Below are 25,255 nucleotides of genomic sequence, written 5' to 3' on the forward strand. Positions count from 1 at the left end.
AAAATAATAAAAAGTATATCATTTTATAATTTATTGAGAGTATTTACATTTATAAAAAAAAAAAATCCAAAATTAAGATTTTAATGTCTATACTTTGAAATCAGTTAGCAAAATAATTAGAGTAAAAAAAGTATGAATAAGAAATATTGCAATTTATTAAGAAATAATTATGAAATTAATTCTTAATATTATATATTTTGAATTACTTATTTTCAATATTATAATACATTAACGAAAATTATCTTGGTATATTTCTAACATTTACATTAATAAAATCAAAAATATATTAATAAACTTTTAGTCTGTTTTCAATATTTTTAATATTATTACTTTGACTAAATTAATATTTCAAAATACTTATAAAATAGTATTGTGTAACTTTAATACTTTTTTTTTCTTTTATATATATATATTTCTAATATATATTATTTAAATTTAAATACAATATTTTAACTAGTCTTATAATATTTCTTACTTTTAATATAAACCCTTTTCAGTATTTTGATTTAAATAATTATTTATAAATTAGAAATTATTAAAAATAAAAATAAATTATTAATTTCAAACTATATTAATATTTTAATAACTTGTTAAATATTATTAGGAAAGTTGTGGATATAAATAAAACTTTAATTAAAAGTTAATTCAATATTATAATCTTGTCCATAAAAATATTTATATTTTAAATAATTATATATTATTTTTTATAAACAGGATTATTTATAATAATATATATCAAATAAACTGATCAATAATATCTAATAATTATCTATCACTATTTTAAATTAAATAAAATATTAAAAAACCATTCAATATCAATTATTTAAAATTTCACAATTATTTTTAAATAATCTTCTAATAATTTAACTCTATATATTAAAATATTTATTCTAGTTATACTTTTAACTTAGTTTCCTAATTATATCTAATTATTGTTATTACCTACTATCATGTTTTAATCTAATATTACAAAATATATATGAAATTAAATATTAATATTTTATAATTTTTTTATCAGTAAATAAAATAAATATTTGTTAAGATATATACTACATTGATTTTTATAAATATATTCATTGTTAAGTGGTACTTGTTATATATTTGTAATCTTATAAATAATATAAAATATATATAAAATTAAAATACACTTAATAAAAAATTGAGACTAAATAAATATCTTATTTTGGTAAGATATTTATAATATATTAATTAAATTTCACTAAAAAAATTATTATATTGTGATTCTTGAATTATTTTCCTAGTTTAGTATAATTATATTATTAATAAGTTGTTTTTAAGGAGCAATGAAACAATTTTTTTAAAAATATCTAAGAGGATATATATTAATATATTTCAGGACTATTTATATATTATTTTTAATAATTATCTTTTTTTAAAAGTTTGTTTAATTATATATTTTTACGACTATTGATACACATCTAAACTAACCTTGTACACATAAGTTTATTTATATTATTAAATAACAAATTAAATTGATTCTATTTAAGTATAAAACATTATAATTATCGAAGATATAAATTTTTATAGATATTTTATTTAATAGTAAATTACTTTATCAAGTAATTCAATTTTTACTAGTGTATATGTTGATCAAAAAACCAAATTAAATTAGGGTTATTAGTATATTATTATCTCAGGAGTATAATATGATCATCTCTTAATTTACTTTATAAATATGAATGGATTTAAAAATAAAAGACACCTAATTTCAAAATATATAATTACAAGATATTTGTAATTAGGTTATTATTTGCTATAAATATATAATTTATGTTAATATTAGAATAAAAGCAAAATATGTTTAATATCTTAAATTTGCATTATATTATTAATTTTTAAAGTACTTCCAATATCACTGGATCTAATTAAGATACATAAACCGTTACCACATAGTAATATTAAAGATATCCATTATATTTTACCCGTTCACATGATATATTTTAAGAATTTAAGAGATATTAATAGATAATTGAAATTATTTTAATAAAAATTATAATAGGTCTAAAATATTTACTAATATATTACTAAAAAGTTATTCAAATATTGCAAATCTTTTTAAGTGTTCGAGTATCAGAATGTAACTAGAATACATTACAAGACATAGACGTTACTCAGCCACTATGTTTTAAAATATTAAAACTTAATGTTTGGTAGACCTATCTAACTACCAGTTATACATATCTGTTGTAGAATTCATTAATTGTCATTTTTACTTATTTATAATGAAAGTTCTCATAATATTTTTATCCGTTGTATCAAGCATATATATTGTCTCTGCGTATAGACAGAATTCTTTATCCGATAAAGGTCTTGTTTTGGATGTAGTCAACTTCAGGGTTTCTGCTACTGACAATTTAATATTAAGTATATTAGGCCGTTTATGTCCTACTTCAACCTGTAAGAAACCAAGTGAATATAATGTTGAGACATTTGGAACTGCATTGGAGAATTATCCAAATTTAAGTAAACATTACTGTTATATGGCTAAGGTTTTGACAAAATCAATGTATGGAGAATATTACAATCTAAAAACTTCAAATGGATTTACATTTGATCAGGTTATTCAAACTGGTGTTGATAATCCTGGTCATCCATTTATTACTAATGTAGGGGCAGTAGCTGGTGATGAGGAATCATTTGAACTATTCAAGGAGTTTTTTGAAAATATTGTTGAAGTACGTCATGGTTTCATGAAACATCAAATTCAAGAATCTAATTTAAATATAGATGAATTAATTGAAAATACAATTGATGAGAAATATGTAGTATCTGTTCGTGTAAGGACAAGTCGTTCTGTATCTGGTTTACCATTTTCACCTGCAACAAATAGATATCAACGTAGACAGGTTGAAAAGATTGTGTCTAGTGCTTTGGAGAGTTTGACCGGTGACTTAGCTGGTAAATATTACCCCCTGTCATCTTTAACTGAAGAAGAAACTCAAAGACTTATTGATGATCACTTATTATTCCAGAAGCCAGAATCACCACTTTTATTAACTGCTGGTATGGCTAGAGATTGGCCAGATGCTCGTGGTATATTTCACAATGAAAAGAAGGATTTTCTTGTATGGATTAATGAAGAGGATCATATTCGTATTATTTCTATGCAGAACGGTAGCGATATTCATGCAGTATTTTCTCGTTTCTCTAGAGCTGTGAGTGAAATAGAAGCTTCAATGTTGATTAACGGATATAAATTTGCATTTGATAAACATTTCGGATATTTAGCAACTTGTCCTTCAAATTTAGGTACTGGATTAAGAGCTTCCGCTTTAGTTAAGATTCCATTATTAGAGAAACATCCTAGGTTTATGGAGATATTTAAGCCACTTAGAATGCAGCGAAGAGGAACATATGGTGTAGATTCCCAGAGTATTGATGGAATTCATGATATATCAAACTCTGATAGGATGGGAAGTACTGAAGTTGAACTTGTAAATACTTTTATTAAAGGAGCTACAAAGATTATTGAATTAGAAAAGGCATTAGAAAGAGGTGAGGATATTTATGATGACATTGACAAGATTGTAACTCTTACTGAGAAGATTTCTTCATCAATATAAACAAGATATGCTAGTGTGTGATGTTGAAATGGTCTAGAATCTAGTTAAATAATAAAGTGATAGTTATAGAAAGAGGGTTATTGATCTACATAACCTAGGTTTTTAATTTTTGTTATCATAATTCCTTTATATTTTAGAGACTTTATAATTTTCTAAATCTTTCTATTTAGAATATTAATATATATTGAGAATTCCTGTAACAATACATTTATATATAAGAAATAATTAAATGGAATTGTAACAAGAATCTATTAAGATTTCAATAAAGTTGTTAGAAGAATTTGTATTGAAATTTTAATATTTCTGCACCACTCTTAGTGATTTCAACTTATTTTTGTATTAAGTGAAAAAATATGTAGTTTTCACGATTTTCTACAATAGCTATTATTAAATATTGCAAATATTTGTATTTATAGTAGATACTGCAATTTTATATAATTAATCAGTTCAAAACTATTTCAGCTCAAAGCTATGATTGCATTATAGTAATAATTCAATATATTTACAGTATAATAAATCCACTATTTCATTGACCATTACTATTTATTCATGCTATATAAGTTTTATTCTGTTTTAATACTGTTTAGTTAAATTGTTGTAATTTGGTTTGTAAAGAGAATAAGTGGAAATTATAGGAAATGAAAGTTTGCTTATTTTTGAGTTAGTTGATGCTAATTGTTGTTTTGGGTTATATATTTCCTCCCATATATTAGACTTTTTGTATCTTATACTAAATTTTGTAGTAAATTATTACTATTTCCTATATAAGTACTTAAAGTAGTAATTATATCTCTTATTATATATATTGACTTTTATTCTTGTTTATACTCATTTCAAGTGATTTTTTAATTCTTGTAGTTAGGACCAATAAAGTCTACAGTGTGATTATATTCTTTACTAGTAAAAGTTTGAATTGAATTGTTATTTGCTTGAAAATCCCTAGAAAGAATTGCTAATGTAGGTTTACTACAATCACAGCTCTTTTTTTTATTTTCATATCCATTTCTTAACCAGTTTGACATTTCCAATTCAATGTCACTAGTGTTACCAGTCAATCTCCCAACTATTGATAATAATACAGGTAGAACAATAATACCATGGAAGAATCCAAACCCAACGACCATTACCATCATTTTAAAAAATACAGTAAAAATGTAAGAAGTACTTCCGGATAAAACAACAATACCCAAAAATGTTGACATAGCACCATGGCATACAGGAGCTCCCATTAATCCTAAGCACTCAATCATTCTATGATTCCTTGTTTGTCCATAACAATGAGAGAATGTGTGTGTCATTAAAGTTGAATAATCTACTGCAAAACCCATAGATAAAAGTAAATTAATCATGCTTACCATATTAAGTTTAACATTCCAATAATACATAAATCCAAATAGCCCAATGTCTATACAAGCCATCAATACAATTACAAATAATCCAGACATTACCTCAGGTATCAGCATAAGTGTAATGAGTTCAATAGCAATTCCACAACTTAGCATATTTGAAAAACATTCAGATAGTATACTCAAGTCACTTTCATAAAAAAGCATCATATAATTGTATGCTACAACTTTAAAAGGTAATTTAGGATGTTTCTCTTCAGCCTCACAAACTGCTCTTATTTCACTCATCCAATCTGCTTTTTGTTGAGATGTCTGCATTCCTTTAACAAAAAGTCTGATTCTATAAGTTACTAGTTCTTTGCCCTTCCAAACAAAGTCATATGCAAACTGTTTATAGTTACTGTCCGGGTTATTATACAGCTCATCATATAAAGTAGTTTGAAATATCTCTTTAGATCCTCCTCTGAGTAATTTAGCTAAATTTGGATTTGATATGATATTTTGTAATGGATCAATAACTCTCTTTGTAGATTCTAATTTTTCTAATGTTAATACGAAATCAAAGATTCTCTCCTGAACTTCACGCTTCCACCATTCTAAAGTTTCTGGAAAATAAACATCTGTTGGTACATCATATTCACCAAAATATTGAATAAAATCTCTGTCAAATCCCTGTAGATAGCTTGTTTTAGGGGCTAAATCACGAAGGTCAAGACCACTTTCCATCTTTGTGAAACCATATATAGATACAGATAAAAAGGTTATCCATAATATCAAAACTGCAAACTTTACTAAAGGTGTTGCCATTAAAGGTCCAATTGTATGAAGCATTACACGCCTAGTTGATCTGCCAACAGTTCCTGGAGGTTCAATCAAAAGAGTTTGTAATAAATGTTCTATATTTGAAACCTGGTTATAACAAGATAAATCCTCAGTAAAAATCTCATTTCTAGAAGAGTCTTGTTGTTCATATTCTAACTCTCTTGTTATTAATCTATTTTCATAAAATTTCTGTGAAATATTACTACAATCTGTATAGCTTGATGATATAATTTGACTTTCACTAGTTGATGTATCAATTTTATTTTTATCTAACATAAGATTATTCTGCTTCATAGGTAAATGAAATAAATTTCTTATAATTCTTTGAGTTAAAGATTTGTTATAATAATCAGAATCTTTTACTGGATATAGTTTAATATTATACTCATCTAGAATTCTCGATAAATTGTAACTAACAATTGCAAATGAAGTTGCCTTATCAATAGGTAAGGATCTTCCTTCTAAGGCTTCTTTTTTTGCCCAAATATCTGCATCAGTCAATTTTGGAACTTTGAAAAAGTGCAATCGTCTTATGCTTTCACGTTTGGCATCAAGACAAAGAACTGGAAACATAAATATAAAGACATAAATATAAGTAAATATAATGGAAGCTGCAGAAAAAATGCAAAAATTCCTGATTGACATATAGGGTTCTCCTACAGCTCCAATTGAAAATGATACAAGGCCTGTACACATTGTAATTGAAATCCCAATCACACTATCTTGTAAAGTCAGCATACAACGTTCCTTAGTACTTGTTATTGTATACCCAGTTGAATATGCATTAACTATTACAAAAAGATAATTAACAGCTGCTCCCATTATCAAAAATGGAGTGACTAAAACAGTTGGAACAAAGGAAACTCCACATATTGACATTAATCCCATACCAGAAGCTAATCCTAACAGTGCTGCAAATAATCCTGCAAGTCCACTATATGTTTTCATCTTGTACAAATCAAAACTGAAATTAGCACTTCCAACATAAAAGAATAATAATGCAAACGTGAGACCAACCAGTAATATATCAGAATTTTCAGATGTAGATGCTTTCAATTCATCATCACGACTTCTAAATGCACTGAATGTTAATCTTGCACGTCCCCAATCCCTATTTTCCTTTAAAATATTAATTAGAGCCTGTTCCCACATCATATTTCTAATCATATTTGCATCTGTCTTATCATCAAATATCTCATATGCCATTAGAAAAGCTTCAGCACCTATAATACAATCTATTTGTACATCTGAAAATCCTGGACCTTTTTCAGAAGGTATTAGAAGTTCTGGACGTAATATTTTGGATACTAAATCAGTTGGTAATGTTCTTATACATGGAATTGTTTTCATCTTCCCCAGTATATAATCTGGAAGAAATGCTTGTTTTCGAAGATTAAATACAAAACCTCCTAATATATATAATTCAGGTGGTTTACCATCTAATAAAGCCTTCATATCCAATATACCAGCCTCAATTACACTTTGAACTGAGCACGTTTCAAATGAGGTTCTTGTACAAATATCATTATATGTCAAAAATACATCATTTGGTAAATGAAATGGATCTGTATCAATTTCACTATTAAATTTTGTATTCTGACTTGAACCTAATAGGCGTGAATCAATATTAACACCAACTCTACGACCACCAACTGCATCTAAACTTTCTCCCCTTACCAATTTATTTATATGAGAGACTATCTCTAAAAATTCCCATGTTAAAACATTCTCTCCTGGTGTGTTTGATGTAACTATAATCAATTGAGTTCTACTCTGTATATTACTAAATAATTTAGTATGTAATATTCCATGATCTCTAGCTAAACTATAAGGTAAAGAGTATAATTGTTCAGCAGAATCAACCCATTTAGGGATACCTGGAATAAATCCAATACAACAAATCAATGTAATTAAAATAGATCCCAATATAAACCACCAAGGATTCTCATATATAATACCACCGAAGATTCCAAATTTTGTTGCAACAAACTCTACAATTTCAGGTTGTATATTTGCTAGTTGTTTTAGAAATGTTGTAATTTTTTTGAATGGTTTCTTCTTGTTTACATCCACACATAATTGTTCTGATCTTTCCTCCATCATAAGATATATACATATATTTTGCAAATCCTAGTAGCTTTATAAAGCATACAAATTCCATCGCTTTCAAATGCAACGCGTGAATTAGTAATACCATTATACAATTTATATTTATTTCACTGTATATTGACATGATCGAATTATTGTATTGCAATTATTTTAGCGGTTATAGTTATAAATAACGATCATGTCCAAAATATATAAATGATATATTTAAACTGCACAATGTTATATAAAGTATTATTTAAGATTATCCAACAGTAATATCACTTATTCTTATCCAAATTCATAGTAATTTTTTTTAATTTATAGATATAAACCAAATATATATAAATATTGCGATCTTTACCATTGTTAAGAAATAGCTGGCGCCCTTTAAAATCATATCTATTTATATATACTCAAATTAAATATCAAAATTGCTACCTGTTATGGTATTATATTGTTTTCTATTATCAATGGTCCAGGAATAGTTAAGTTTGGGGAATAGAGTTGAATTTCCTTAAGAAAATAATATCGTAATTCTTTCTCTGTCATTACATTCCAATCATCAAAAGGTAAAGTCACTTTTTCATTAGAAATTACTTCCAATTTCTCATTACGTATATTCTTAAAAAAGGAATGACAAAGAGCCTCTTCAACAGTTATTCTTTTAGTTGGATTAAATACTAACATCTTTTTCAATAAGTCAATAGCTAGATTTGATGCTCCAGGAAATCTAGCATGCATATCAATACCTGAGCGCTTATGAAAAATCCTAATATATCTTTTGGCATCTTCCTTTTCTAATATATCAATATCTTCCTCTTTTGGAGATCCTAAAATATTAAAGATCATATTTAATTGATCTCTATTCCCTCTTATTTTAAAGCGATAATCTTCACCTTGATGTTTATTATCTGGAGATAAAGGAAAACAACTACTTCCAGGAAATAATGGACTTCTATCACTATAATATGCAACATTTTCTTTTAACATATTTAATAATTCTGCAAAAATACAACCAACACTCCACATATCAATAGCTTCTGTATAATTTTCTTGTAGTAAAATTAATTCTGGTGCACGGTACCATCTAGTAACTACATGCCCAGTTAATTGCCGTTTTAAATAACGTCCTCCTGGTCTATAATTATCATTATCATTTGAATTTCCTTTATTATCAACACAATTATATTTTGAAATTAAATTTTCTTGTGATCTTACTGTTCTAGCTAATCCGAAATCACAAATCTTTACTCCACAATCTTGATTAACTAGACAATTAGCAGGTTTTAAATCTCTATGATATATTCCTGCTGAATGAATATATTTAAGACCAACCAATAAGTTATAAAGGAGAGTCTTTACATGAAGCTCTGTTAAATATACCGGAGTTCTAAATAATTTCTTGAAATCACTATCTGCTATCTCCAATACTAAATATATCTCATCAAATGTAAGTAAATTATCAGGAACACAAATATCCAATACTTTCACAATATTGTCATGATTTAATCTATTTAATAATGCAATTTCCCTAAGAATTCTTTTACAATCTACTAAATCTTCAAAAACTCTATGAATTTTTTTAATTGCAACTAGACGATTCTCTATAGTATCATAAGCTTCACAAACATGACCATAAGAACCTGTACCAATTAAATGACGAACCTGATATCTAGAAGGTATACACCAATGATTATGAGGTTGAGGAAATGATGATGAAATAGAAGATAATGATGAAGCAGTTGTAGATGTAGTTTTTGTATTTAATATACTTTGATTTGTACAATTAATATTTGAAGTATTTGTTGTATTCATTTTATTACCAGACTTTTCCTTTAAGTTATTCCATTCTTTTCTTAAATTAGAATCACTTTCAATTGATATTACTCTAGTCTGTTTTTTTAATGTCTCAATTTGATTATTTTCATTTATTCTATTCATTAATTTTGTTGATTTCTCATTATATTCTGAATCTATTTGATCATTTGATTCTAATCCTATCATTATTCTTAATTTCTATTAGTAATTAATATACAACTAGAGACTCCTTAATTTCTCTTATTCCTCCTATTTATGCATATAAAATATGCAATGCAATTACAAAGGATACTTTCTACTATATCTGCATGCAACTCCGGTACCTGTCAAGTTGTTAGATTATGGGGGAGATTTTAGCGCGAAAACGAGACAATATAAAGTAAAATATATGGGATAAAATATTCACTACTTTTTTCTTCTTGTCTTTCTATAATTCATACAATTAATTATTAATATTTTAGATTTTATAAAGTATATTTTTTTTATATTATTTTAAATATTTATATTTCTTCATCTTCTCTTATACATAATAATAAATTTTACTATTATCCTAATATTTTATTATATTCATACAAATATTATAATAAAATCCTCTATTATACTTTTAAATATATATTATAAGTATATTTAATACTGTATATTACATATAATTACTAAATAATAAATATTATATATTCATTTCTAAATTTCTTAAGAACCCTACTTTATGAAAATATCCTATTAATCTCCTTCTCAAACATATAACAACGAATAGGCATATCAAGGTCATGAAAAGGATTCTTCAAAACATAATCTGTATAAGCTTCATAAACTTTCTTTAATATAGTTTGAATACCCTGAGTAGAAGGACTAGCTACTATGAAAAATCTTAAACCTAAATATTTTATTAAATCACATATAATTAATATAATAATGCAATTAATAATTTTATTCATATCTAAATATTCATACCTGTCATAGTTTCAAAACATTCCAATCTAAATAAATCTGTCATTATCATATTTATACCACCCTCATTATTCATATTATTAAATTGTTTAAGTGACTTAGTTGGTGATAACTGTCTTGCTATTGTACATAATCCATGAAATGTTGAAGCAAGACGAATTCTATCATTTGCAGTTAATAGGATATCAGTAAAATCCTAAAAGATTTCAAAAAAAATAAATAAATTAATTATATGTAATCACTTATTAAGATTAATAATAAATCCCAATATTAAGCTAACTTTTTGGTATATTAAGCTTCCATTCTTATTATTTATATATAGAGAGTAATACATTAGCAATATATAATTTAATATTTAAAGAAAAGAGCTTATAAATAAAAATGGTAATATTTTAATTGTATCAAATGCGGTATTATAACTTTATTAAAACTAAATTATTTCGTTTTAATACTTGTTTACACTAATTATAAGTGTTATATTATTATTGTAATATAATTATATTGTGAAGTATTACTATAATAAATTTTTATATATTTTAATATTGATAATATAACCATGTTTAAAATAATAGAAAGTAAATATTTTGGTGGATATAATTATTTAACTTTATAATATATAAAATTTTAAATAAATATAATTATAGAAAATAATCTCCTTAATAAGTGTATTTCAATATTCCATTTAAATATATTACTTAAAATTTTATCATATAAATTATTTCTATTTAGTCTTTTTTTCAATTTTATAGTTAATATCTAAATTATTGAAAGTTTCTAAAATACATCCTTTAATTAAAACCAATTTAGGAGTTCTGTAATTTTACACCGAACAAATTATAAAGAATAGATATTCATTAGTTACACTAATTGAATAGGTATAATTTTAATATAATGGTAATTATGTTACTATAATTTCAGATATTTATATTAATTTTCCCTATAAAACCCTCCCTTAATAAATAAACTACTAAAGTAATTCTAAGAATTATTTAATATATATATATATATACTTTAAATATTTTAGATAAATAATTTCTAATTTAAAGAGAAAAGGAAAAGAAAAAAAAAGGTAATGGAGACATCTTGTTAAATATCTCGAAAAATTAATATATCTTTAGGGCGGTATATATACGTGGATACTTGTTAAATTTACCTTATTGATTTATATTGATGTAATTGATGATCTTTTTAGTTGTAGGTGGAAATTCTCTCATTTCTTACTTTTTTTATTTCTTTAAACTTATTGTTAATGTCTAAGACATCAGCTGTTCATTTATCATTTATGTACGACTTAATTGTTATTGGAGGGGGTTCTGGTGGTTTAGCTGCTGCTAAGGAAGCTGCAAGACTTGGAAAAAAAGTTGTACTATTTGATTATGTCAAACCATCAACTCAAGGGACAAAGTGGGGTCTTGGTGGTACATGTGTTAATGTTGGATGTGTTCCAAAAAAGTTAATACATTATGCAGCTAATATGGGTACTATATTACATCATGATACTTCTAATTATGGATTTGATGTTACATCAACTTTCAGATGGAGTAATTTGATACAAACAGTTCAAAATCATGTAAAATCTCTTAATTTTTCATATAGAACTGGACTATTTAGCTCAGGAGTTGAATATATTAATTCTTTAGCTAATTTAGAGGATAGACATACTGTGTTATTTGAAAGAAATGGTGAAGTAATGAAATATACTACAGAGCATATATTAATTGCTGTTGGAGGGAGACCTAATGTTCCTGAAAATGTTCCTGGTGCCTTAGAATATGCTATAACATCAGATGATATATTTTCTCTTTCTAAATCTCCTGGTAAAACTTTAATTGTAGGAGCATCATATATAGGACTTGAAACAGCTGGGTTTTTGACAGAATTAGGATTTGAAGCTATTGTAGCTGTTCGTTCAATTCCTTTACGTGGTTTTGATCGTCAGTGTTCTGAAAAAGTTGTTTCTATGATGAAAGAATATGGTACTAAATTTCTTGAAGGTGTTGTGCCTATAAATATTGAGAAAATTGATGATAAATTAAAAGTTGTATTTAGTAATGCTTATACAGAACAATTTGATACAGTAATTTATGCAACAGGAAGATATCCAGATACTAAATATTTAAAACTTAATGAAATAGGGGTATACCTTACACCAAATAATAAAATTATTGCTCCTAATGACACAACTAATATTCCAAATATTCATGCAATTGGTGATGTTGTTGATGGACGTCCTGAATTAACTCCAGTAGCAATTAAGGCAGGCATTTTATTAGCAAGACGTCTTTTTGGAGATTCTAAAGAATTTATTGATTATAAATATATACCTACAACTATTTTTACACCAACAGAATATGGTTCTATTGGTTATTCTTCAGAAGCTGCTATTGCAGAATATGGTGAAGATGATATAGAAGAATATTTATTTGAATTTACTACATTAGAAATAGCAGCATCACATCGTTATAAAGTTGAGTCAAGTAGAATAGATAGTGGTGATTTTTATATGTCACCGAATTCATTTGCTAAGCTCATTACAGTTAAAAGTTTGGATAATAAAGTTGTTGGATTTCACTTTGTTGGTCTTAATGCTGGAGAAATAACTCAAGGTTTTTCTTTGGCAATTAAACTTGGTGCCAAAAAAAGTGATTTTGACTCCATGATTGGTATACATCCCACTGATGCAGAAGTATTTTCAGACTTAAGTATTACTAGGAGATCAGGTGAATCTTTTATTGCAACAGGTGGATGTGGTGGTGGGAAATGTGGCTAGATCTATGTATTAATAATATTAATAATGATAATAATCATAATAGTAATAGTAGTAATAATAATGATGTATAGTCATAGATGTATTATTTTCGATAGCTTTGTTATGTAAATTAGTAGTTAAGGTTAATTTCTTTTTCCCGTTAGTGTATACAGTACCGCTTGCGTCTTAATACCTAGAATTTTATTACTAACCTTTTAAAGAATTCTATATATGGATAAAATTTTAACAGGTTATAATTCTGATGAGGATATAAATGATACTATAGATACTAATATTAAGATAAAAAGTATAGAACCAAAGGAAGTATTAAATCATAAATATAATAATGATACCATTTATAATATAGAATCTAGAAATAAAGCCATAAATAATAATAATAAATATGAAAATAATCTATTTTTAAATATAAATATAAATTCAGAAAAAAACTTTAATAAAACTAAAAAAGTTAGTAAGAAAAATAAACATATGATGCATTTTATAGAAGCTGATTTAAGAGGCAATATTAAATGTATTAAACAACAAGATTTATATACAACTTCTGAAACTAAAAACTTGAAAGATGAATCAAATAATAGACAAACAAGAAATTCATTTGTTTGGAGACCTAGTATAAATCAAAAACGAAAACATCAGGTATGTCTAAATAAACCCTCATTTTTATTACAATATATTTATAAACCCTATTTTAATATAGATAACATGGTTATTACATGAAGCAAATGAATTAAAAAAAACTAGAGATCAAATAAATCCCTAGAAATTATATACAAATTTATAATGTGTAAAGTATCTCTTCTTTTTTTTTTTAAAAAAAAAANNAAAAAAAAAAGAAAAAAAAAAGTTTATAATATTTTAATTATTATTTAGCTTGCTTAATTGAGAGTTCAATTAATCTTTTAGTTTCTGTAGAAGATATTCCCATAATATTGTCATAATCACCCTCAATATGATCTACATAATCTTCTAATATAGGACAATCAATAGCAAAACCACCACAAGAGTTCCCTATTATTTTAGAATATAAAACAGCATCTTCTATTACATATTGTGGTATTATTTTAAAATATACTCTTGATGTAACAACAATATCAATAGTCGAATTTGAGATATTATTATATATAGCTATTCCAGAAATAACATCCACATAGCTATTACTATATGATTTAAGAAATCGTCTTTTTTCTTCATTATCCACTGGTTTATTCCTAATTTCTCCATCTTTATATGCTATTGAATCAGCACATATAACTAATACTTTACTCATTGAACCTTTATCATTGCTATTTAATATATTATCTGATTTCTTTAATACTGCTTTAAGTTTAGCATGGGATAATTTTAAAACTAGATCTTGCGGAGAATCTCCATTAATACTTCTTTCATCAATATCAGCTGATATATAATCTGAAATGTTTATACCCGCTTTTTTTAATATAACTTTACGACTTTCAGATGTAGATCCAAGTATAATTCTATATGGATATGTATCTAAATTGTTTGTATTCATTAAAATTAATTTAAATAGTTTGTTAAAGTTTCTATTTAATAATTTTAATAAAATATGTTTTTTTTACCGCTAGCGGTAAAATTTGTTTATGACTATTATTTAATGACATAATTACATACTACCTACCCCAATTATATTTTTGGGAAAAAAAACAAATTAACAATGCGCCAAAAAAAAATATATACCGTTGTTATAACTATTTGCATGTAATGTAATAAAAAACTGATAAAATCCATTCCCTCCAAAACTTTTTAAATCTTATAAATATTTAGAAATTTAAATATATAAGGATATAATGGTATTATTTTATGTAGATATAGATATTTTGATTAATTATAATATTAAATAAATACATAATTTCTTTAAACATTAACTACATAGATATTGCAAATAAGAGACATCTAAAAATTATTAGAAGATATTAATATTAGTATTTAATATTATATTTGGATATATTGGATAATACAAAGACATTTTGTTTATGCAAAAATTCTGTATAATAAAGAAGAAGAAAAAAAAAAGGAACTGAAGCTTTAATTTTAATTCTTATATGGAATCAATATAAATACCAAATAAAACATCCATAATATACATTATATTAATAGTCAATTTAATAAAATATTATTCGAATTATTAAATATATATTATTGAAAAGGAAAAAAAAAAAAAAAGATCTTTAACATTATATTTATTGTAAATTCATAGTTAATATTCAACTTATAAATTATTATAATTATTTGAATAATTGAATCTTTTATTATTATTATCTAATTTATCTTATAACTAGTTCAAAATAAACTAGAATTATGAATAAAATCTAATAGTCATCTTAATTTTAGTTTTCTTTCAATATCTTAAATATATGTATATAAATAAGTCCCTTAAAAAAAATTGACAATTATATATTAAAATTTTATTTATAAAAGTGATATAAAGTTAATATTATATAAAAATATGAATTTACTATTATATTTATTAAATAAAAATTGATTTAATAAAGATCACTATTGATAAAAGTAATATCTGTAAGTTCATGCTTAGTCTGAATCCACAGTTAAATCTATAAAATCGAATTTTGAGGAACAATCTTCAATATTATAATCTACTCCAAAATCATTAAAAATATCCATAGAATTAGCAATACAAGTTTCAGATATAAAATTAGTACAATTTTTTTCAGTATCACATTTAGTATAAATATAATTAGATTCAAATTTTTGAGGTATTTCTTGTTTATCTTCCTGATGATCTTTAGTATTAGATAAAATATCTGAAATTTTAACATTATTTCTAATTATATCAAGCCAATTATAAGACTCAAAACAAACTGGACAAGATACTTTTTTTGGTATTAAAGATATTTTAGAATCCTGATCATTTAAATTTTCATCCCATTTAGATATACATGATATATGAACAAAATAATCATCACAACAAGGAAATACTATGAATTTCCGATTAGATTCAATTTCAAGATTACATAGAATACAATTTATCCTATTTTCCTCTATTTGTAAAATAAAATTATTATTAGGTATATCGAAATCACTTTCACTATCAGATATTGATACTTGTTTATTTTTTAGTATGTCAAAATTTATTTGGAAAAATTCAGTATTAGAGTCACTATTTGAATCATTACATATACGTAAAAAACACTTAAATTCTCCCAAACTAGGTATATCAAAAAGTATAAATTTTGTAGCAACTATTTTAGAGAAGATATCAATCCAATTTATAATTATATCTATGGAATTTCTATCCATTATATAAATACTTAAATTCATTTTGCACCAAGGCTCAATAGATACCATACATAACAGTATTCCAATACGCTGTTGAACACTCCATTGTTTCCTATTTAAAATAAATTTTCCAGATCTTTTTGAAACTCTAGTAATTCCCCAAACTATTATCTGAGAACGAGTTGCCTTACAAATATGAGGATGTTGCCAAGCCCACTCAAATCTTAAAGCTGCAATTCTATTTGGAAATCCATTTATACAAATTGCCATATACCATGGAATTCCACTTTTAGTTTTTTTAGCACCTTTCTTAATTTCACCATTGTGTTGTCTAAGCCTTCGAACTGGATTGACAGTATATCCAATATAACTAGCTTTTTTTTTTGATTCGGAAAGTAATAGATAACAAAAGTGGCTCGGAATATTTATCTTAAGACTTCCAGACATTTGTATTCATTATTAATTTAAATAATAATATTTAGACACCTTTTTTATGATTAATGAAATTTTAAAAAGTGAAAGAAAGAAAAAAAAAAAAAAGAGGATTTTTTAAGAACCCCCAGAGCCAAGCCAAAAATATTAGAATACTAACCTCCAGTAAATGATAATTATTGAAATTTAAAGGTTCAGAAACTTATCATAGTACTCAAAAAATACATTATTTTTTTAACAACTAATAGATTAGAAGCAATAATAAAATTGGTTACAAGAAGAAAAACCTAATTTGATTATTTAGATTGCAATATATCCTCAATTTTGAATATTATCCTTTGCAACCACAATATGTATGTTTATTTGAATAATTATCTTTACATCTAATATAAAGGTTTTCATTATGTGATTTTTTTTCGCGTAAAATATTTTGAACTGAATTGATATATTCACTTTCTTTAATATTATGTAAAGAGCTGAAACGTTTTGAAATAAATATATTCATTAAAGATTTAATTTCCTTATCTGAAGTTCCACTGGCATCTTTTGCATTATTTATTCTTACAGAACACTGAAATTTATCATTATAAATTGAATAATTTTGGTTTTTAGAATAGCTAAGCTGACTTCTTGTAGCCCTAAGCTTACCATTTAAATTTAGATTTGTTATTTGAGATTTATCTTCTAATTTAATTTTAATTACTGAACTTAATTGTTCATTTAAAATATCATGACATTGCTCATCTGTTGGAGGTGGAGTAATCTGATTTGATGATATTCTTTGATTTGTATCTGAAATTAAGGAATTAGAAGAAATAGATGTACTTGAAATTGCATCGTCACTTTGTCCTTCTAATTGTACTATAACTAATCTTCTATTTTTTGAAGGTTCAATTAAAGAACCTAATTTTTCAAATGTAAATATTGGTTTTTTTAAAAATATATCAGTAGCTGTTTCTATAAGATCACCCTTATAAAAACAAATTTCATGACTGATTATCATTTTGGAAAAATGAGCTACATAAGAACTTAACGTTTCTAATTTTTGAACAGATTGAGATGCAGGTCCAAACCATTTAACTCTTTTATGAAAATCTATTAAACCTTGTTCTGAATCAAATTGTTTTTTTAAGGAATGAAAAATTTTTTTAAGTGCATCAAAAATATGGCACTCTAATGTATTAAGACTTCTATCTGCACTTTGTACTGCTCCTACTAAAACCATTGATGGAGTTGCCATTGATACACCTGCAAATGCTACATATCCATCCTGCCAAGATGTTCTTACAGTATCATAAAATGGTACACTAATTAATTCTCCAATAGTTGAATATATTGATGTATCTAATAGATCTACAGGGGGTGTCAAAAAATTTGCAACAATTGCATTATTATAATCAGAAGAAATAGGATTTTTAGCTGTAACTATAATATCTGCAGGTAAATCTAATACTCCATCATGTACACATTCTTCATAACTTATAGGTTTTTGTATTGCATGATCATATATTAATTTAACATATTCATGTGAATTTATAGAGTCTATATTACCAACAATTAATGCATCTACATATCCTTCTGAAAAGTTTTCATCTATATGATGTAAATAATCCAAATAATTAATATTTAATTTTAAAATAGCATCTCTAAGTTCAATTTTAGAATAATAATTTGATAAATAGATACTACTTGCAATATCTATTCCTACTTCATATGCTAGTACATCGCTAAAACTTGAAATTTGAGATTTAAAATTAGATAATGCCTTATTAAATTCAATTTCTGTAGGTTTTTTATTTCCAAATGGATAAGAATTTTTTATTCCATTTATAATATGTCCAAAATTTGAACTATATGCATCTATAGCAGTTATGAATCTGCCCCTATTAAAATCTGATATGGTTGTAGCACCACATGCAGAGAAAGGTGCTATAACCTCTTGATATCTTTTATCCATAACTATAGCATGTATTTTTGCATATATAATACCAGATATATTATTATTTATAAAACTACTGGCTAGTCGTTGCACAAAGGTTAAATGAATAGCTGGAACCTTGTGTATAGGTCCTTTCCAAAATATAGCTAATTTTTCATCTGTATATATACAACAAGGTTCATATACAGATAAAATTTTGGTTCCACTAACAGTTCTTCCATTTTCTTGATAAGAAGGACAATTTGTTTCATTTAAATTAATAATAGAAAGATTTTTTGGCACACAAGATAAAATTTCATCTATATTCATACTTTCTAGTTCATTTACAGATGGTGATATATGAAGATCTTGTAATGTATACTTTATATCATATGGTTCAAAAAATCTGATTTCTTCAGAACTTTTTGAAGAAAAATCTTCATCTGAAAGTTTGATAATTGAGGCTCTATTTGGAGTTAAAGTATCTACTAAAGATATCAAAACTTTCTTCTGTAGTTCGCTTAAGTTATTTTCACTAAGAAATTTATTTGGAGTATGATATGCAGAAATTGCAATTTCAGGTTCTTTAGGAAATATCAACAAGTTTTCTGCTGATTGTGATACTAATTCAGCTGTATTTCGAGTTTCTTCATATTTGAAGTCTATATTAGCCATTTTTGTATAATTCTGATAAAATGAATTTAACCAATTATCTTCATGTTTTACTTTATTACTTAAAATATCCATATAATTTGTAACTAGATTAGCTATTTTCTGAGTAGTTTCATCATTAGTATCACTAGCTGTTATTAAAATACCAATAATTGAATATTTAGTTGTTATATGATCAAAAAATTCTATTTTATGAGCAAGTCCTTTATTATAAAGTTGTGTATAAAGTGAATTTCCACCTTTATTTTCTATATAATATTTAATAAATGAAAATATTTGCCACTCAGCACTTTCATGCATTAAAGTCATTGAATTAGATTCATCAGGCCAATATATCATAATTAATGGGGGTGAAGAATTCCCTCTTTTAATTTTTATTAATTTAGAGACAACAGGTTCTTCATGAATTATTTTTTCTAATTCACCTAAACTATCTACAGTAGAAAATCCAATATTATTGAAATCACTTGGTATAATTACTGAATTATCTATTTTAGTTGAAGAATAAGGACGAGATGATGTTCTATCCTCTATAGTTGCAATACCTGCTGTAGCCTTTGAGCTTGGTATCACATTTACTGCTTGTTCAGCTATTTCTTTAAGTATAGATAAATTATAAGGACCTTTAATTACAAGAGATATATTATCACTAGTATAACAAGAATTATGTAACTCCTTTAGAGCTGCTGTTACATTAATATTTTTTTCTTTGGGATTTTTAAATAATGTATCAAAATTCCCAGTACCAAACTTCCTAGCTGGACTATTTTGAGGAGCTTGAAATAATGCTAATTCTAGCATCAGTCTAATTATGTTGGGTATATTCTTTTCATGTTCTTGATTTACTGCATTTATTTCCGCAGTAACAGTTTTTTCATCCATAATTGGTGATTTTAACATAGTAGTAAAGTAATCCAATATTAACTTTAGTTTTCTTGGAGGAGATAAAACATAATAAACTGTTAAATCAGATGTTGTATATGCATTTGCAATACCTCCATTTGTTGATAGAAATTCATCCCATTCTGTAGCATTTGGGTGTTGTTCACTCCCCAAAAATGTCACATGTTCCATTAGGTGTGCCAAACCAGGTAAGTTATCTGGATCTTGATAAAAACCACAGCCAATAGAATATGCAAATGCAGCTTCTCTAGATCCTCTATCAGATATTAATAGAATACTGATTCCATTTTCCGCAGTAAAGTAATCTATTTCAGTATTTGGAGATAACTTACCTAATGAAGAAAATGATTCTAATGATGCACCTTCCTTCATTAGGTCTTCATTTATTAAATTTCGTGACCATCGTTTTTTTTTATTACTAAAGCTAGCTAAAAATGCTTCAGATGCATTTGCTTTGTCAATTATAGAATGAGCTTGTAGCTTTTTTGATATTTCAGATTTCAGACCTTTGCAAGAGTTAAAATTTGCAAATAGACATATCAGATATATTATATGTAAAAATTGCATATTAAAGCTCATCTTGAGCTGACTTGAACTTTCACTATTTTTTTGAAAGTCTGAAAATCTCTTTAGTTCTAAGTACTTTTTAAATATGCATGCAAAAATAGACCGCCCTAGGGCGCTATAAATCTAGTTATATTCTAGCTAGAACATGTTAGCAGTTAGCCTAAGTTTAAGCTTAGAATCTATTTCAATATAACTAATTATATCTAATTATATAAATATAATGAAAATAAACCAAGAACAAGTTTTATAAAAAAGGAATAAATAAAGGTAGTAAAAGAAGATAATATTTTAGAAACAAAGACTAGGTTCAGTAAAATTACAGGTACCCTACCCTTAAGATGGAATTAAAACTGGGCAAAGAGTAATATAATTAGCTATTTAAAGATCAATCATGTTACGACATAAGGTAAATCCGCAACAGCCTATACTCTACATTGCCTGTGTTATATCCTTAATGAGTTGTTACATCTCGACTGGCTTTAATTTTTGCAAGTAATGCAGCATATTCATTCTTTGCAGCAATAGCATTGGCAGAACGTTTCTTTAAAGTCTTAATGTATCTTTGTTTTCTTTGAAGCCTTTCCCTCGTTACTAAACGTTGAATCTTTGGAGCTTTTGATTTGTTCCTCCCCTCAATAACTCTCCTAATAACATGCTTACGTACATCATCAGATTTAGCCAAATTAAAGAGTTTTCTAATCTTAGATGCTCTTTTTGGACCTAAACGTCTTGGTTTTTCACTATCTGTTAAACCTGGTATATCTTGTTCACCTTTTTCTACAACAACTAAATTTAATACAGATAAATCATGTCCTACAATGCAGCCACGAACTGACTTTCTCTTTTGCTGACCAGTGCGACGAGGACGGTAGCATTTCATTCCCTTCTTAAATAATAAACGAACACGACCATTCGTCAAAACACCTTGCATCATTGGAAATCCCTGCTTGTCATTCCCACCCGTAATTTTCAATGTATACCCTTTAAACTCATCACCCAAGAAGCTACACTCTACTTCTGCACCAATTCTTCTTTCAAATAAAGGTAATAAGCGTTTTTCATCATCAACTTCGATACACTTCTGTAATCCAGTTGTAGGATTCGCAATATTTAACTTCATTCTTTATTGCTAGTCAAAGAAGGTCAAAATAAGAGGAGAATTTCAACGTTAATGAATTTTTCAACGTTACAAATAACTGTCCCTGCAGGCGCTAATTTTGTTTCTACATTCTTTCTTGCTACATTTAGGTATACATTCCATCCGCTCTTATTTGTCTGTTGTCTTTAGGCGACATTTCTAGTATTGTGTCTCCTTACATTAGTAGCAGATAAGAGACGCCGCCAAGATTATTTTTTATATGGGCGGGAAAATATGAATGAGAAATTAATTCTTAAATGTATTATTTTGTTTTGAAAACACAAACTATTTATTGAAGTATAGGTAATTAGAGGATAAAGAAACATTCTTTTGTTTTACTATTTGATTCCTTAGCTCTCTAGGGATACATACAATATATTAACTGATATTTGCAACATTACCATAAACTTTGAATATGCACATAAATTATACCTCTATTTCTAATTAGTATAGTGAAAATAAACTCAATTTTATAAACTCTCGGAAAGAACAAATAGTATGAAAATAATATCTACATGCTGATGCTCTTTTTATTCAATACCCTATTGCGGTAGGAGCCAGGTCTTATCTAAGAATTGGCTGTAAACTGAAAGGGAATAATGGTAATCTTTTAAATATTCAAATATGAATGAACCTCACATAAGAATATAGTGAATATGGACAAGGAATTACCTAAATATTCTCCAAATATGGCTGAAAGGCGGACTTTTGTGAAGGAAAGTGTGACTTTGAAGAAGAAATATGGGAAGGGGTATGACCTTATTAAAAGGATGGGATTTTCTGGAGGAGGTCTGGGAGTAGATGGTTCAGGTATGACAGAACCACTTATAGTAAATATCATATCAAAAAGTCAGGGTCTAGGTATATTAGAAGGATCAAATCTACATTTGGGAAGTGATACTCCTAATAAAACGAGCAACACTGACAATCAGACTAATATTAAACGCGTCAAATTGGTAGATATTAATACAGATACTAAAGATATTGATGATACTAGTCAATTTGACGATATATATACATGCAATCTTTCTATATTTAGTGATACATCAAGAGCACTTTGTGACATAAAGAAGCAGCTCTCAAACGAAAATGATAATTTAAAAAATCTATTATTTGAAACTGAAGAACAACTTAAAAAGTGGCTCAATGATTATAATAAATTAACAAATAAACTCAGTATTTTAAGAGAAGTTGAAATAATAACTAAATCATTATATGAGATTTTCAAATGTCTTGAACATGAGATGGTTTTAATTGAGGAATATTACTTTACTGCTGATAGTTTATTCACAAATAATAATAGTGAGGGGATTGAACTCTCTATGGAAGATCATGTGAAATTTTTAAAATGTTTCGAAAATTCTATTTTGAACTTTAAGAAATCTTGTAAGAGCTACTTTGAGAACTACAAAGATTCTATATGCTTAAAAGTAACAATGTCTTATCTACCCTTCTTTAATATAATAGAATGTATATTATTGAGTAATCTTAAAAAAATATACACTAAATTTTGGAAACCATCAATCACTCCAAATTATGGTGTAGAGTTGTGGCATGAAATTTATTCTATTTTTCAGTTGCTTAATTCTGAGAAATATGACTCTGGCGAATATGTATCAAATTATGATAGTCTTGTTACTAATACAGTTGGACAAGGTCTAAAACAATACTTTATGTCATGGGATCCTGTAAATTATAGTGAGGTTGGATTATCTGTACTGGAAATATGGTCCAATTTACTTCCTAGAGATTTTATAAATAATACATTACTAAAGGGGATCATTTGGAAAAGACATTATGAACAACTCCAAATTGAATATACTGAAAAGAGGGATTTAGAATATAATATTTATGATTACATAAAAAAGAATAATATAAAATATAAATGGCTACTATTATGGTTACCATTATATAATGAAACTGGAATGGCTACTACAGTAGCCAAAGCAGTAATGAATAGAATTTCAGAAATATTAAAGACATGGAAGCCACCAGATTTATGGCCCATTTATATGCTAAAAATTTGGCGTCCTATCTTAGAAGTACCCGAAATTAACCAAGAGATGGATTGTATATTGGACTCCTCCTTTAATGAATTCGAGAAATTAATATCCAACTCAATATATCCAAAGCTTCAAACTTATTTAAATGAATCCCTTGATATTTCTATTGAAATCCAAATTAATGACTCATGTATTCAATATATCTTGACCTGGTTTGAAAATGAAATATTGTCTATCAATACCTTTGTACAGTTATATGCAGAATGTATTGGTCCTAAGTGGATTAATTGTTTACTACAAACTTTGAAAGAAGTTAGGAAATACAGTTATTTAGAGCAGGCAAATATTCACAAACGGAAATCGTTATGGTTGAAAATATATGAATGGTATAAATATTGGAAAACGAATATACCTAAACAAATACTTTCATCTTCAATAGTAAAGACATTTCTTATTAAGGGAATGATTTTAATTGATTTTCACCTTAATAAATATTCAGAATTATCTTCTAGTGATAAATCTAAGACCTACAGATGGATTGAGCACAAAGATACTTATATACCATTTGTATTTGAAATGTCCAAAGCTGAGCAAAATAATATTATATTACGTAATACTCTCGAATGGGTTTGTGGTGAATGTGGTCTATCATTTAAACCTCGCATAGGAAAGATGGTCAATGGCAAGCAAATATTTTGTATGGAATATATAGATTATTATAAATTAATAACTACAGATAATTCTATGTACTTCAACATAAAACCTGAAAAAAATAAGGTACTATTTTATATCCATGATGGAATTCCATTTTACTTTGACAACTCTAATTCAAAGGATAACTTGAAACTTGATAAAGAATGGAAACCTCTAGCGGCCTGCGATTTACTTTCCCAATTAGGGATTACTTTAAAAAGGTAATACACGTTAGATAGTTATAGATTTCATATTCATTTACAGAACATTATATATATATAAGTTTATTTAGTTTAGA

The 25,255-nt window shown here is 26.2% G+C and overlaps 11 protein-coding genes across 11 annotated transcripts; 4 read left to right on the forward strand and 7 right to left on the reverse strand.

Moving 5' to 3' along the window:
* Window positions 1–2,243: 2,243 nt before the first annotated feature.
* Window positions 2,244–3,584, forward strand: cand_002220 (ATP:guanido C-terminal catalytic domain-containing protein; the record flags this gene model as incomplete). The annotated part of the gene is made up of 1 exon (XM_067210470.1): window positions 2,244–3,584. One exon carries the CDS (start codon window positions 2,244–2,246, stop codon window positions 3,582–3,584), a length of 1,341 nt encoding a protein of 446 aa, XP_067067737.1.
* An 845-nt stretch (window positions 3,585–4,429) lies between these two features.
* Window positions 4,430–7,852, reverse strand: cand_002230 (patched family protein; the record flags this gene model as incomplete). The annotated part of the gene is made up of 1 exon (XM_067210471.1): window positions 4,430–7,852. One exon carries the CDS (start codon window positions 7,850–7,852, stop codon window positions 4,430–4,432), a length of 3,423 nt encoding a protein of 1,140 aa, XP_067067738.1.
* Window positions 7,853–8,281: 429 nt separating this feature from the next.
* Window positions 8,282–9,844, reverse strand: cand_002240 (protein kinase domain-containing protein; the record flags this gene model as incomplete). Its single annotated transcript, XM_067210472.1, has 1 exon — window positions 8,282–9,844. The coding sequence occupies one exon, from the start codon at window positions 9,842–9,844 to the stop codon at window positions 8,282–8,284; it is 1,563 nt and encodes a 520-aa protein (XP_067067739.1).
* Window positions 9,845–10,362: 518 nt separating this feature from the next.
* Window positions 10,363–10,940, reverse strand: cand_002250 (sybindin-like family protein; the record flags this gene model as incomplete). Its single annotated transcript, XM_067210473.1, has 3 exons — window positions 10,363–10,532; window positions 10,610–10,802; window positions 10,887–10,940. 3 exons carry the CDS (start codon window positions 10,938–10,940, stop codon window positions 10,363–10,365), a joined length of 417 nt encoding a protein of 138 aa, XP_067067740.1.
* Window positions 10,941–11,855: 915 nt separating this feature from the next.
* cand_002260 (thioredoxin reductase) lies at window positions 11,856–13,376 on the forward strand (the record flags this gene model as incomplete). The annotated part of the gene is made up of 1 exon (XM_067210474.1): window positions 11,856–13,376. The coding sequence occupies one exon, from the start codon at window positions 11,856–11,858 to the stop codon at window positions 13,374–13,376; it is 1,521 nt and encodes a 506-aa protein (XP_067067741.1).
* Window positions 13,377–13,586: 210 nt separating this feature from the next.
* cand_002270 (uncharacterized protein) lies at window positions 13,587–14,136 on the forward strand (the record flags this gene model as incomplete). The annotated part of the gene is made up of 2 exons (XM_067210475.1): window positions 13,587–14,012; window positions 14,074–14,136. 2 exons carry the CDS (start codon window positions 13,587–13,589, stop codon window positions 14,134–14,136), a joined length of 489 nt encoding a protein of 162 aa, XP_067067742.1.
* A 102-nt stretch (window positions 14,137–14,238) lies between these two features.
* cand_002280 (MAF-like protein) lies at window positions 14,239–14,886 on the reverse strand (the record flags this gene model as incomplete). Its single annotated transcript, XM_067210476.1, has 1 exon — window positions 14,239–14,886. One exon carries the CDS (start codon window positions 14,884–14,886, stop codon window positions 14,239–14,241), a length of 648 nt encoding a protein of 215 aa, XP_067067743.1.
* Window positions 14,887–15,923: 1,037 nt separating this feature from the next.
* Window positions 15,924–17,078, reverse strand: cand_002290 (GIY-YIG catalytic domain-containing protein; the record flags this gene model as incomplete). The annotated part of the gene is made up of 1 exon (XM_067210477.1): window positions 15,924–17,078. The coding sequence occupies one exon, from the start codon at window positions 17,076–17,078 to the stop codon at window positions 15,924–15,926; it is 1,155 nt and encodes a 384-aa protein (XP_067067744.1).
* Window positions 17,079–17,394: 316 nt separating this feature from the next.
* On the reverse strand, window positions 17,395–21,123 carry cand_002300 (insulysin; the record flags this gene model as incomplete). Its single annotated transcript, XM_067210478.1, has 1 exon — window positions 17,395–21,123. The coding sequence occupies one exon, from the start codon at window positions 21,121–21,123 to the stop codon at window positions 17,395–17,397; it is 3,729 nt and encodes a 1,242-aa protein (XP_067067745.1).
* A 451-nt stretch (window positions 21,124–21,574) lies between these two features.
* Window positions 21,575–22,243, reverse strand: cand_002310 (40s ribosomal protein S6; the record flags this gene model as incomplete). Its single annotated transcript, XM_067210479.1, has 1 exon — window positions 21,575–22,243. One exon carries the CDS (start codon window positions 22,241–22,243, stop codon window positions 21,575–21,577), a length of 669 nt encoding a protein of 222 aa, XP_067067746.1.
* Window positions 22,244–22,917: 674 nt separating this feature from the next.
* cand_002320 (G-patch domain-containing protein) lies at window positions 22,918–25,182 on the forward strand (the record flags this gene model as incomplete). Its single annotated transcript, XM_067210480.1, has 1 exon — window positions 22,918–25,182. The coding sequence occupies one exon, from the start codon at window positions 22,918–22,920 to the stop codon at window positions 25,180–25,182; it is 2,265 nt and encodes a 754-aa protein (XP_067067747.1).
* Window positions 25,183–25,255: the final 73 nt, after the last annotated feature.

This window comes from Cryptosporidium andersoni (assembly GCF_001865355.1).
Source record: "Cryptosporidium andersoni isolate 30847 chromosome Unknown contig_61, whole genome shotgun sequence".
NCBI classification, from domain to species: domain Eukaryota; phylum Apicomplexa; class Conoidasida; order Eucoccidiorida; family Cryptosporidiidae; genus Cryptosporidium; species Cryptosporidium andersoni.